Source organism: Myotis nattereri (genome assembly GCF_964212035.1).
Source record: "Myotis nattereri genome assembly, chromosome: 3".
Classification (NCBI taxonomy): domain Eukaryota; kingdom Metazoa; phylum Chordata; class Mammalia; order Chiroptera; family Vespertilionidae; genus Myotis; species Myotis nattereri.
The window spans coordinates 65,823,366-65,838,655 of record NC_138077.1 but is presented as its reverse complement, the minus strand read 5'-3'; the positions used below and the strand labels follow the sequence as shown (position 1 = coordinate 65,838,655).

General features: G+C 39.0%; 1 protein-coding gene across 1 annotated transcript in view; it reads left to right on the top strand.

Annotated features, from left to right (window-relative positions):
• Positions 1 to 15,290, top strand: part of GRAMD1C (GRAM domain containing 1C) — an 82,881-nt gene that overhangs the window by 61,384 nt on the left and 6,207 nt on the right. Inside the window, exons 9-16 of the mRNA XM_081085658.1 lie at positions 2,847 to 2,984; positions 5,776 to 5,894; positions 8,196 to 8,338; positions 9,097 to 9,200; positions 10,541 to 10,717; positions 12,057 to 12,114; positions 14,522 to 14,632; positions 14,854 to 14,959. Coding sequence (XP_080941784.1) covers positions 2,847 to 2,984; positions 5,776 to 5,894; positions 8,196 to 8,338; positions 9,097 to 9,200; positions 10,541 to 10,717; positions 12,057 to 12,114; positions 14,522 to 14,632; positions 14,854 to 14,959 — 956 coding nt within the window. The remainder of the gene's footprint in view (positions 1 to 2,846; positions 2,985 to 5,775; positions 5,895 to 8,195; positions 8,339 to 9,096; positions 9,201 to 10,540; positions 10,718 to 12,056; positions 12,115 to 14,521; positions 14,633 to 14,853; positions 14,960 to 15,290) is intronic.

Here is a 15,290-nt window from a genome sequence, read left to right as displayed (position 1 = left end):
ATTGAAATGCCTATATGAGAGGGATTTGTTTCCTTCTTAAATGTGAACAAGAACTTTACTTGTGAAAAATTATAGCTCCAGGGCTCCTCAGAGAAATGGCTGCTTCTAGGGCTGGGATGGGGAATATACACAATGAGCCTGGAGCATCTCGTAGTGCCAGAAAATAAAGTACCTAAAATAAAAGGGAGGCGCAACCAAGGGACACAGGAGTCCACCTGAAAGAGCTCCTGATGGCCACATAAAAAAGTTGGAGCAACAAAATAAATAATTCTCATGGACTAGAGAATAGAGTAAGCTCACACTGATATACATGATTGAATAAATACACAATGGAGGAGAAAACACAAATCTTCTGCACAGAGTTCCAAATAATGTCTGTAGACATTCCCTCTTCCAGGAGGTGGAGGGTAATTCTCTCCTTGAGTGTGGGCTGAACGTAGTGACTCATTCCTAACAAATCGACTGTTGGAGGGGGAATATGGTAGCTCTGCAATGGAGAAACCTGCCAGACACAACCTTAAACAAGCGATCAAGGTTAGCATCATCACAAATCATGTTGACATGTCTACCCCCACCTCCCCAGTTTGATGTGGAGGGCACTTCACCTTTGTGGTGTTCTTTCCCCAAATCCACAGCCCTGGTCTAATCACGAGGAACCCTCATGAGCCCAGAGTGAGTGACATGCTATAAAACATCTCACCAGTGCTCTTCAAATGTGTTAAGGCCATTAAAAAAAAAAAAAAAAAAAAGGCAGGTGGCGGGGCTGTCATAGATTGGAGATTAATGAGATATAACAAGTAAATGCAACATGGTATTTTGGATTGGATCCTAGTTCAGAAAAGGACATTATTGGCTGGGGGTGGGGCGGGGGGAGAGTATTAAAGCCTAGTTTAGTTAATTATACATCTACAATTACTCAAAAATAAGATGATTAAAAGTATGGTTGCAAATTCAGAGTTCTATAAATAAAAATAGACCCTAAGATATTTTTAGTGTTCTCAATAGCCACCAAACATATTTACATACCAGAAGTATTACTGTTAATTTCCTTTAGTGATATCACAAATTCTAAATTTGTTCAATCAAAAGTAGTTATTTCATACTCATTGTCAAGCATTATGTTAAGCACATAATGTACATTGGTGTTTAATGTCAACACGGTCCCTACTCACATGGAACTTAGAGTTCAATGCAGGAGAGAGACAATAGTCAAGTCAATAAGCCAACAAAAATATAATTACAAGTTGGGATAAGTTCTGTAAAGAAATGAGCTGGATCAAGAGAATCACCTGTACTTACTTGTATTCTTTGTGAATATCTGAATTATTTTTACAATGAACATATATTACTTGTGTGTCAGAAGGGCTATTTATCCAGCCTAATTGGGAAGCTGCCTCACAAAATCTTAGCAAGTTGCCTTGTTTCAGTGATTCATTTCTATGCAGAAGGAGCCATTATTTGAAATTGCAGTGGAGAGCTTTTGCCTACAAGACTAAGTCAATATTTACTGGATATCTCTAAGTTCTGTGCGTCTGTAGCAAAGTAGAGAGACACAAATCATTTAATGATGGAGAAAAAGCAATAGTTGGGATGAAGACAGAGCTAGAAAAGGTTTTCTGATTCTTAGACCAGTCTTTTACTTTCCCAAACTGCTTCCTGTGGTGTAATACTGGCGGATGCTCTACACAGACAATTCTTAGAACTTGATTTCTGAAATATAGGGAGTTATGGGCACAGTTTCCATTTTGTATTGATGGGGCATAATCCTTGAAATAATAAATAACCCCAGTCCTGAAATCGTTAAAATTACATACTGGATTGCTTGACTCTATTTCCCTTACTTTACCAGGCTCCTATGCCTAGCTGTCTTTTCTTTCTGATTATTCTAGGTTAAACTCCTGGAAGTATAAGTAGAGGTTAAGTTTGTGTGTTTTGGAGCTGTAGTTATTTCCAGTTCCAATTCAGTCACTCCGTAACTGTGGACCTTTGGCGATTGCTCCGTGCCTCAGTTTGCTCATCTGTGCCATGGAAACGATGATGACACCGCTTACCTCGCACGATTGCTGTGAGGATGAGTGAATATTTGTAAGGTGCTTAGCACCATGTATGGCATATAGTAAGTGCCGCAGTAGCATGGGCTGTTTTATACAATGTTCCCTAGGACTATGAGGAGAGGTGAGCAGATACTGCTTCTTTAATTGTGGCCAGTAGTTTTCAACCTCATTATCATTATTAGGTTCCCAGAAAAAAATGTAATATTTCATTGGACATTATTTAGCTTTGAAGCATACTTTTCAGAAGGATTTCTTCTTTTAATGTGTGGCATTAAGAATAGGATGTGAATACAGTGTTACCTGACTTGGGGGAGTCAGCTCTGAGAACGTATTCAGGCTAGTGAGCGAGTCAGTGCAGCAGGTACCAGAGCCATTCACACTTTATATGTTTGCTGACTGCAGGAGCGCTCAGAAATGCGGCCTGCTAAGTGCGGTGCTATATACTGCTCCATGCATCTCAGTTTTGCCCTTGAAACCTTTGAAATACTCTTTTGAAGGATACATTATGGGAGTTTGATATCATTCAAAGTTAAATATTTCTCTATCTTTTGGGTATTGACAATTGAAATATTGATCATTATAGTTTAATTAACTATATACTCTTATGTATAGTTATACATCATGCATACGTATGTACACCAATTTAGAGTTTTTAATAGTGCCCTGAATGTGCTGATCACTGTAATCACATTTAAAAACTATTTTGTACCACACATAAGCAAACAAAACCAAACCTTAAAATTACCTTTCCTTGGTTTCTTCTCTTATGGTTCTGTTTTTTTCTCCCCACAGAAAATATTCCTGAGAAAGATCTTCGTGGAAGACTTTATATCAACCGCGTTTTTCACATCAATGCTGATAAAATGTTTGAATTGCTCTTCACCAGTTCACGATTTATGCAGAGATTTACCAATTCTAGAAATATAATAGGTTGGTTTTTGTGTTCTTATCTGACAAATTTGGAAATATTTTATTCTCTCTAGAAGGTTGAGCCTATATAAAGTGATTTACATTGTCAGGGGGGAAATTAGGTTCTGACATTACTATTGTGATATATAAACTAGTGTTTAAGTGTTTCGATTAAATTCACATATAAACAGTAGTTGTCCAATTAGTCAGATCCTACCTACGATTCATTCAGACTCTTTGAAAACGAAAACTCTATTTATTTATTAATGTAGCAGTTCAGTTGAGTTGAACCCATTTTAAAGGGGTGATTATGGAACAGCTGGATGCTAGTAGAGTGTAAATTGGTACAATCACTTTGCAATATGGTTTAGCAGAATCTACTAGAGCTGGTCCTATACCTTCTCTCTGACTCAGCAATTCTACTACTAGGCATATATTTTTCAGAAATGGGTACATGTTTACCATGAATGACATGGAGAGAGAGGAGAGGGGAGAGGGGAGAGGGGAGAGGGGAAAGATGTGAGAGACACATTGATTGACTAGTTGCCTCCCGCATGTGTCCTGGGCTAGGGGCGGGGAGCGAACCACAACCCAAGTAAGTGCCCTTGACTGGGAATCAAACCGTGACCCCTTGGTGACCACACTGCCTAGGACTGTTTCCACTTTTTGGTTATTGTGAATAATGCTGCTGTGAGCACTGATGTACAAATATCTGTTTGAGCCCATGCTTTCAATTCTTTTGGGTATATACCTAAAAGTGGAATTTCTGAATCATAAGGTAATTCTTTGTTTAATTTTTTGACTGTTTTTCATAGTGGCGACATCGTTTTACATTCCCACCAGCAATGCATAAAGATTGCAGTTTCTCTACATCCTCACCAAAACGTTATTTTCATTTTTGTGTGTGATAACAGCCATCCTAATAGGTGTGAAGATTCACCAATTTTAAACCTTATTAATCAAAGGATTCTTAAAGTATTTGTTCTGAAATTCCTGATTTTTATTATTTCAACTCAATAAATTAAAATGGCTCTCTTGCCTTTTTTTTGTATGCTGTTGCCATTTTTCTTAAAATTTCATCCCCAATTTTTTATACCTTGAGGTATTGGGGAACTTTACTTTTCCAAGACGTTGTGAGTTAGATGATGTCATGGCACATGAGATTCAGTAGGTTTGTTGGTAACATTGGTGAAAATACAAGTAGAAGACACTTTTTGTTATCCTTGTTGATGGCTGCTTTGTTGAATAGTTTTAACAGCAGCATTCAACAATATCTTTCAATTCTATTGCTGATTCACAATGGATTATTTGTATAATTTTTCTGAAACAGGCTGGCATATGACCAAAGTAACCTTTGAATCGCATTTTAGAATTTTACAGCTTTCATGTAAAGAAATAATTTGTATAGCAAATTCTGGATGATATATTCCACAGTTTGTGATGTTGCTTTTTAAATTTAGTTGTAAGATTCTTCCATATACTCAAAAGGCAGCTTCAGGGTCCCTCTTTAAATCCCTAGACCTAGGTGTATGAAAGAAAATGAGTAAAATTGGATAGATCATAATGCCTGGCTTCATTCCTCTGATGATAGGTAATGGGTTAATTAACGGCTCCTATATCTTAGGATGCTGATGAATAGCAGCCAGACGACGAATTGCCCAAGTCCATTTGTGCTAACAGCATTAGATGATTGAGTCAGATCTTTGAATAGTTCCTGATGCTGTTACCTCTACTTTACTAGTCTTTGGCTTGTAAGATGACCTTGCTGTGTAGTGCTATATTCTAAAGATACATTCGGTTCAAAGTGTGTTTCTACTCACTGTGTTGTTGCTAAGCAAATAAAGAGAATTTTGACGAAGGTCTTGCTATAAATACAGAGAGATTATCCTGTAGCGCGTGCTACATAGGCGACATAGTTATTTGTATTCCTCCACCCCCTCCTTATTTAAAGATTTCAGCAGCTAAGCCATTACATGATATGCCTTCTCATTGACATGATTTCTCCACAAGTTGGGATCCAGGCCACATTGTTGTATACGGACACAAGGCTTTGTCTTAAATGATGGGAATGCTGAGTGTTTTTTGGTCTCTGTTTGATAAGGCTGGTGCTATCACTTCTTTTTGTAGATTATGGGGGAGGTATTTATTTTTAAATGTTTTTATTGAATTGAGAGAAAGAGAGAGAGAGGGAGAAACATTGATGAGAAAGAGAAACACACTCCCTGCACACCCCCTCCTGGGGATCGAGCCCACAAACCTGAGCATGTGCCCTGACCGGGAATGGAATCAGCGACTTCTCGGTGCATGGGATGACACTTAACCACTGAGCAACACTGGCAAGGGCAGTAACTGGGGACTTTAAAAAGAAGCCTACAGATGAACCAACTTTTACTTTATCTTAGAAAGAAAAGTAAAAAAAAAACGTATTAATAGACAACACTTACAGAGGAACCTCTGGCCCGTGGGCCATATAAGGCCCGTGGAATCACATGGTCTGGCCCTGCCAAGGCATTAGGGGTGAGTTAATGTTTGACCAAATGTAGCAGGCTAGTTTTTAAGTTGACAATTTTGTTTGGCTTCCGAATGATGTTATAAATATCAACTGGCCCTTGTCAGGAAAAAGGTTCGCCACACCTGATAGAAGTAAATAGATCTTATATGTCACATATAAGAAGAATGACTAACAATGACTTTTACTTTTGGATTGGTCAAAAATAAAATTTAAATAATTCAAAAACCACCTCTTTCATTCATTTCAAGTCATACCCTTAAGATTTCTAGAACTAACTCACTTATGCTTTGCTGTGAGTAGATGTAGTATCTACCCCTTGGAATGTGGAACCTGGAGGCAGTCAACTGAGAACCATGACCTACACCATAATGCTTAATAATCCGCTCACCGGGAAGTGCACCACCGCCACAGAAAAGCAGGTACGTCCCCTCCACAGAATAGCAGGTATGTCCCCTCCACAGAAAAGCAGGTACGTCCCCGCCACAGAAAAGCAGGTACGTCCCCTCCACAGAAAAGCAGGTACGTCCCCTCCACAGAAAAGCAGGTACGTTCCCTCCACAGAAAAGCAGGTACGTCCCCTCCACAGAAAAACAGGTATGTCCCCTCACCAGTATTCCAGAAGAATCACACATGTGGGAAGAGAAAAAAGGCCTTTCTCAGTGACCAGTTCGCAAAAACAATGTCAACCAATAAATGGCAAGAAGAAAAGGGAGCAGAAACTGTTATAGATTAAAAGAGACTTAAGAGGCATTTCAACCCAATCCTAATTCAAACAAACCACCTGTAAAGTACTCATGAGATTTAAGAAATTGTTAACTTTTTGTCTGTAATGGTATTATAGCTGTATTTTAAAGGAAAGAATAGTTATCTTTTAAAGAGACATACTGAAAAATTTATAAAGAGATAAACATATTTATGTGTTTACTAGAGGTCTGGTGCACGGATTCGTGCACGGGTGGGATTTGGCCAGCCTGCCCCATCAAGGCCAATAGGGCTGGGCCAGCCAGAGGAAGGGGACTCCGAGGTTGGCCCTGTCCCCCAGTCAGGGTGGGGGGGCCGATTGGGGCCAGTTGGAGGGAGGGGTCCTGGGCAGTTGGCAGGCCGCCCCCCCCCCACCACCCGGTTGAACTATGGTTGAACTCCCAGTCAAGGGGACGATTTGCATATTACCCTTTTATTATCTAGGATGGATGAAATTCTATTGATGTCTGGGATATCTTTTAAAAGTAACTAGCCAGGCAGAGGATGGTGTGTGTATGTGTGTGAGAGGGATTGTGGGACTGGGGTAGAGATAAAACAGGACTAGGCAGAGTTAATGTTGTTGAAGCTGGTTGATGAGCTTATGAGGGTTCATTATGCTTAATTTCTACTCTTGTGTATGTTTGAACCTTTTATTTTTATTATTTTTTAAAATATATTTTATTGATTTTCTACAGAGAGGAAGGGAGATGGATAGAGAATTAGAAACATCAATGAGAGAGAAACATCAATCAGCTGCCTCCTGCACACTCCCTACTGGGTATGTGCCTGAAACCAAGGTACATGCCCTTGACTGGAATCGAACCTGGGACGCTTGAGTCCGCAGGCTGATGCTCTATCCACTGAGCCAAACCGGTTAGGGCTGTTTGGACCTTTTAAAAAAATAAGTGGGTTTAAAAAAAAAACCTCTAATGGCAGGGCTGGAGTGGCTCAGTTGGTTGAGTGTTGTCCTGTGCACTGATTCCGTTCCCATGGGGTACATATAGGAGGCAACTGATCAATCTCTCTCTTCTCTCTCTCTCTCTCTCTCTCTCTCTCTCTCTCTCTCTCTCTCCATGTCCTCAGGTGAGATTAAAATAATAATAATAATAATAATAATAATGATAAAAAGAACGCTATTGGAATTTGATTTGCAGAATCACGCCAAGGGTTAGGGTCAAATAACTAGAGGGCTGCTGCGACATGGGGAAGAGATGATAAGATATTTAATACCCCGCTCAGTGCCAGCATGGCACTGTTTTATAGCAGAGCTTGTGTTTGGCCAATTTGTGTTGAAGTATAGTGCATCTGTTGTGCAAATAGTTTGAAAATATCTGTTAACATCTGAACTAATTATGCTATTGTAGTTTTGTCCATCAGTGTTAAAAATGTCTTAAATTTTTTTTTTCCAAAAGAATTTCAGACAATTAAGAAAAGTTTGGTATTTTGGTATGAGATACTTTGATAACCTTAGAGAATAGGTATAAAAGGTATGATTGCAGTAAGAAATTTTTGGCCAGCAACCACTTAACCCTGTTTAGGAAAAGCAGTTTTTTGTTTGGTGGCCTGCTTTTTTGGTGAAGGGTGGTTTTATGAAACTTTGATGAATTTGGGGATGGGGTCCTTAATTTGTTCAAACGATTTTTGAATTGTTTCCTAACAGGAACATTTAAAATTCTTTATAAACTAATAATATACATAAGAGATTATATGGCCGCTTTCTCCTCCTCATGTCTAAAAGGAAGAAAAATAATTACACTGTGAAATGGCGGAGAGGCAGCAAATACCATTTCGGCAGGTCCCTTCTTCTCAGTTCACAGACAGCACAGCCAACATGGAGGCTCTTCTGGCTTTGTACATAGGCTTGGCATGTCTTTTGTAATTTCTGAAAAAGAATTCTAATATATATGTTCGGAATGGGCAAGGAATCTGATATATTAAACATGCACATGCAAAATAATTTTTTTATCGTATTTTGGCAGACACTGTATAAAGAAAGTCGGGAAGCACAATTTTATTTGGTAGATGCAGAAGTGGTGACACATGATGTCCCCTACCATGACTACTTCTATACCGTGAACAGATACCACATCTTCCCATCTTCTGAGCAGAAATGCCGGTTGAGGTGAGCTACTGCAGATGAATGTTTTAGTCCGGAGAGATAGGTTAGATTATGTTCTGGTAACATAGTAGGAGTCCTAAGATCTCAGTGGTAGCTTTCCACAACAAAGCTTTATTTTTCATTCAAATTACACATCCACCATTGGTCAGCAGAGAGAGGGGGCTCCTCCCTCCACATCCAAGCCCATGGAGGTTCAGACATCCTGGAGCTACACAATCCAAGAGTATGTGTCATTTCAGCTGCTACAGAAAGAACTGTGCTCGTAATTCAGTAGCCAGAACTAAGTGCGGGACCCTGTTTAATGGCCAGGGCCCTGGGAGTTCTTGAGGAGCACATGGTCGCAATGGGAAAGAAGACATGTCGGTGCATTAAAGTTAACGATGTGCCATCAGACACTTGGCCTAGTCTTAGCCAATGTACTTATCGTCAACTAATTTATGAGCACTGGAGATTTTTTATACAAGGCGCTTAGAAAATTTAGACTTTATTTTGAGCTTTTTCTGCTATTTAAGTAAAGGAACTTCAGGATGAGAGAAAGGAAAGAAATAAAATGTCAAGTACTTAGAAGGAAAATTTGATGACGTTATTAATCATACATAGTAATTTTTGAAAGAAGTCATTATCAGTGAACACATTTTCTTTTATAATCTAAATGACTTTAAATCCTTTCAGTTCCTCATGGAATACAATCTTATATTTAATTGCAATGTTAATATAACTAAATTCTGACTTGTAAATAAATATTATTATTATCCTGTTAGAGTTTCCACAGACGTGAAATACAGAAAACAGCCATGGGCCATTATCAAATCTGTAATTGAGAAGAATTCCTGGAGTTCATTGGAAGACTATTTCAAACAGCTCGGTTTGTAAATTTCTTGATTTATCTATTTTTGTAAAGATAGCATTTATTAACAAAATGGACTAATTATTAATTTGGATTCATAGCAGAAACTGGTAGATGATGTTGGAATGACTCCCACTGAAGTGTGGTTATGACTACCCCACTTGGAATTTCAAACTTCTAATTTTCATTGGTCTAACAAACACTTAATATAATTCTTACTGTAAGCCAGGTATTGCTCTGTGTGCTTTATAAATATCAACTCATTACAACCTATGAGGTAGGTATTATTTTTTTCCATTTTACTAAACAAGAAGTATTGAAACACAGAGGAAGAGGTTAAATGATTAGCCCAAGATCACAGGAGATGTCACACTTGCCTGACTCTGAAGGAAGCTGACTGCAGTGAGGGCCTACCTACTGGATCACACATGTGCACCAGCGCTTGTTAATGTATGGACAGTTCTCAGCCCACATCTGCCTTACCAACGCAGCTTTCCTGGGTTTGTGCAAGCCCACTACGCAATGGTATAATGTACATGCATGAATTTTGTGGAGGTGGGTACTAGACTGGGGGAAGTAATACAGTAATTCTGCTCGGATATTCCTTAAAATATACTCGAGAAAAAAATATACCTACATGAGCATAATTAATTTTAGTTAAAGCAAAGCTGGTGGTCAGTCAACTCGGGTAATTTGTCTATCATTCTCTAGATTATGGATTATTTTATTTCCTCGCTTTTCTTTCTTTGGTTATTTCATTATTAAACTCCTAATCAGGAGCAAAGAAAATGAAAATCAAAAATTAGTTTGGCCACTGGATAATGAGCTTCTAATGAAAAAACCTTGTAAAGGTAAAGGTTGAAACAACTGACAAAAATGAGTTTTTTAGGCTGTTTGCAGATTTTCTTTATTAGGGCTTCCTTTTTTGCAAACCCTTATTGTAAATTAGTACGATTATTTGCTACTCCTTCCTTTGAAATTGGCCATCAGGTACCATAATCTATCTTGGAAATCTTTCTAATGATCTAATATTAGTGGGTAGCCTGTTGTTTCTATAACTGAAATCGTTACATTAATATTTAATATAGTACATGGCAAATTTGCTCTGATGATCCCATAATTTATTAATAGAGTTCATTCTTCCTAGAATAATGAAGCCTTATTATGGGATCACTGTACTCTCTAAAACTTTTCATTAAGAGTAAGATTTGAATGTAGGCCATAAGAACCCAAGTAATTGTTAAAGAAAGTTTCTAAGGCTTAAAACAAACAAACAGAACACAAAACAAACACCATATCCACTGTATCTTACAGTGGAGAAGCTTTCTCTAATACCTAAAGATTTTTTTTCTTCTTAGAATCAGATTTGTTAATGGAAGAATCTATGTTAAGTCAGCCCATTGAAGACCCTGGAAAACTTAGTGGCCTACGAAGGAGAAGGCGGACATTCAACCGAACAGCAGACACGGTTCCTAAACTTTCTCCTCAGCGTTCTTCTGGAGACGGGGATTTAGACGACAAAGGGGATACTACAGGTAGCTATTATCTGGTGGAAGATTTTAGTTTGCTTATATGAAACAGAATATGTCTTTTGAGCAGTTGCAAAATAGCAGGCGTATGGTCAATAGGAGTATCTTATTGGATCACATGGCATTTTAAAAAATGGACATTTTTATAAAAACTCATACCTGACAGCCCTGGACCAAATCCTTTCATAGCAACAGTTAGTTGGAACTTAATAGTAGCTGCTGCATTAGACTATGTCCCCTGTCACCAGTCCCCACCATTTGTCCCGGCTGCGGGACACTTCGCTCATTAATTTCCTTCTCAGCACTTACAGACATTGATTTCTACCCGTGAATGTACTACAGTGATTATATGTTTTAATTCTTATATACTGTCAAGGCCAGTCCAGCAAAATTACAAAGATGGAACTTCTTTATTTTTTTAATCCTCACCTGAGGACATTTTTCCATTCATTTTTAGAGAGAGTGGAAGAGAGAGGGAAAGACAGAGAGAAACATCATTGTGAGAGAAACACATTGATTGGTTGCCCCCTGCACACACCCTACCAGGCTCCAGTCTGGGGAGGAGTCTGCAACCAAGGTATGTACCCTTGACTGAGATTGAACCCCGATGCTCTATCCACTGAGCAAAATGGGCTAGGGCGGGATTTTGGCTTTATTTTCCTCACTGCTCTCAATGTTGAAGACATCCTGCCTGTACTAACGTTATTGCCTCCCTCTTGGAATTCTAAAGCTGCAATACCTTCTCGTCCTTCGACATTATAAAATGCTCTTCTAAGGCTATTTTCCCCCCTCTTTTTAAAAATAAAAAATATTTAATGTTGACATTGCAGGTGTCCCCTTTCCTCCCCTTTGCCCACATCCACCCACTCCCGCCTCCCCCTCCCTTGGCCTTCTTATTTCTCAGTGTGACTATGTTCAAGCCAATGGCCCAATTTTGGAATTTCAAAGTATGGGCAATAGAGAACAGGCAAAGATGACTTAAAATTTTTTTAAAGGAGGGAAGTATTATACATAAACCTAGCTCAAATATGGTTTGCCGAGATAGAATTCAGCTAGAGATCATACATGATGTGTTGAATTGCATATTTAATTTTACAGCAAATTAATTTGTATTACAGGCCAAATTTGGAGGATTCATGTAAGTTTTCTTTTTGCAGATGTGTTCCATATCACTCAGGATGTCAGAAACCACGAAAAGGAGCAGGGAATTCACCCTAAGTCACTTTGTCTTTACAAATAATTCTTAAGAATCTCTTTTCTAGTTCTTTTCAAATGAAATTAAAATTTAATTGGCTGTAATCATCATCCTGATTTTAATGCAGCCTTCTTTGTGTGTGATCTGCAGGAAAGAAAAAGGAAACGGAAAGCTATCACACTGCCCTTGTTGTGGTGATGAGTATTTTGTAAGTGTTTCTTTTGAATACTTATTTAGTTTATGAGTTCACTTTTAACAGTTCACAAAAGGATTGATGCATTTGTATATTATTATGTAGCACTTGCCACTATTGGACCAGTTTGGGCCTACAGATACAGTACTTTTATTTATTTATTTTAAAATATATTTTATTGATTTTTTACAGAGAGGAAGGGAGAGGGATAGAGAGTTAGAAACATCGATGAGAGAGAAACATCAATCAGCTGCCTCCTGCACACTCCCCACTGGGGACATGCCTGCAACCAGGGTACATGCCCTTGACCGGAATCGAACCTGGGACCCTTGAGTCCACAGGCCAACGCTCTATCCACTGAGCCAAACTGGTTAGGGCGATACAATAATTTTATAGTCTTCTGTTTCATAGTTGTTGATGTATGATTTTCAGAAGAATTATTAAATTTATAAATTATAAAATAAAATGTTTTTATTTTTTAAACTAATTTGATTGACTTCTTGTATCATAAGTTTTTATGAGATGTTCCATAAATTTAAACGGAATATCTACATATATATATAAAAGCCTAAGCAACCATTATGATGGAATGACCCGAACGACCGGTCCACCAGTCACTCTGATCCACACTGACCCCCAGGGGGCAGATGCTTAATGCAGGAGGTGCCCCCTGGTGGTAAGTGTGCTCCCACAGGGGGAGCGCCACTCAGCCAGAAGCTGGGCTCACAGCTGGCGAGCACAGCTGCAGTGGCGAGAGCCTCTCCCGCCTCAGCGGCAGCACTGCCAAGTGGGGAGCTATGGCAGCAGGCGCAGCAGGCCAGGATGAGCGTGAGCGGCATGGCGCCTGGCCCTGGTATGGGCTCCTCCCTGGCCGCCTGCTGCTTGGCGCACTGCTACATCCCTTGGGAGATATCTGACTGCCATAGGAATCAGGCCTAAACCGGCAGTTGCACATCCCCCAAGGGGTCCCAGATTGTGAGAGGGTGTAGGCCAGGCTGAGGGGACACCCCTCAGTGCATGAATTTCTTGCACCAGGCCTCTAGTTTATTTTTATATGCAGACTGGTGAAATCCCAATAATGCTATATTACTCTTTTTTATTAGACCAGTAATCCTTGCCCTTTACTGTGAATAAGAATCACTTACTAAAATGTAGATTTCTCAGTTCCAGTTTCAGAGACTGTGTGTAGGTCTTGAGTAGGGATCAGGAATCAGTAATTTAAAACACTGCAGGTTATTCTGATGGAAGTGGTCTGAGGATCACATGAAGAGAAATATGTAGTGGGCAATTAGTGTGAATCTCAGAGTGTTCTACAGGAGTCCATTTAGCCCGTCATGTTTAGAGTACTGTCATCTACATGGCCATATGTGAACCTTGAGGTAGTCCATTAGATTCTATTTAATTGGTTCTGACAGAGTGATATACTCTGGAATTTTTTTGGAATGAAGTTCTTATATCAGCTGTTTTTTCAAATTACAGATTTCAGAACATAGGAAATAATTGTTGTGCCTTTGAGTTTTATAAAAAGGATTTCATATTCTGGTTAAGTCAGTTTGCCATGACAATTTTGAATAGTAAATATTATTAATGGTCTTTTGTATTATTACTTTGCAGAAAGTTTATGCTCAAAAAATTGAAATGTTCCTCTATGTATCATTTCAGTGTCATAATAATTTCATAATTTGATTTTCTTGTTACTACATAAGTTTTCATTTTAAAAAAATATCCTCTTCTGGATGGATAAAGGAGAATACTGTATATTTTTAAGGGCAAATCAATTTTAACAGAAAAAAAATGAGATATGCTACCTATATATTTGCATATATGTGTAATAAGAAATATATCCACTTACTTGAAAGGCTGCTGTGAGAACCAACAGAGTAAGTTCATGTAGCATGTAACATTTTATATCTGATACAATTAATATATATTTCAGATATGATACTTTCTTTGTCCAAGTTGAACTTGTGGAAATTTTTGCTGAATGGTTATTTTTAAAAATTTATTTTGGTTTCCACTGGGAATAACAGGTACATCATGATCTACCTAAGATTAGTCCATATTGATCTTCATTTTCTGTTTGAAGTATAGCATTATGGGCTTATAACTGCTTAAGCCAAAAAGCACCCAAAAACCGATATTGAAAGCTTGCCTGGTAGAGGTCTAAGCTGGGGGTCACACCTCAGCACGGAGAGATGTCAGGGACTATTTTCATTCCAGTTACTTTCTTTTTTCTCAGTGTCCATTTCATACTTAAAAGTAATGATGTTACGTTATAGGGATAACTGATTTAAATACTAACAATAATTGGAAATTGGTTGGGTAATGTACATCTTTGAAGGCTTGGCATGTTTTCTCTGCATTAGCAGTGCTCTAGGTCTGGATAAGAGGGGATTGACCGGGTATGCTTTGCTTTGCCCAGCTTGCTGTTCCTGGTTTTGTTGAATGTGACACTGTTTATGAAGCTGTCAAGGATAGAATATGCTGCTCAGGCTGTTTACCGTCTCCACCTCCAAGAAGAGAAATCTTTAAAGTAAGTTTTTCCTCCCTCCAACCTGTTATTATTTCAATAATTCCTTAATGTAAAAAACAATTCCCGTTTTAGAGATTTTGGCCTGCTAACTTTTCTGTAGTCACGCTGTTTTTGTTCCTTAATTTCTGGTTTTATTTGTAAATTTATGGAGCACTAGTGATTTCTAGAAATAAAAGATTAGCAGGTATTCCCCTGATTTTTAAATGGTCTTCTTCTTTCAGTTTAGCCTCTGACATGGTGTCAAGAGCAGAAAACAATCAAAAGCATAATGATCAGGCCCATCGCTTAAAAGGAGTGCTCCGAGACTCCATTGTGATGCTTGAAGAGGTAGGCAGCTCTGTGTCTGCTTGTATCTCTCTGGTTGTAAGAGGATATTTTGTATGTCATTATTTGAAGAAACTTCCTCCTACAGGTACTACCCTTGCCAGTTTCTGGATTTTGCATATTACATATACTAGAGGTCCGGTGCATGAATTCATGCACAGGTGGAGTCCCTAGGCCTGGCCGGTGATTGGGGCCGATGGGGGGGGGGTGCTGGCTGGCTGTGGGGAGGGACGCGGAGGTTGGCCCCAGCAGCAAGCTAACCAACGGCTGATTCCGTGAGGAATTGGGCTCCCTTCTCCCTCCTGTCTGGGTCTGGGGTGCGGGTGAACCAGAT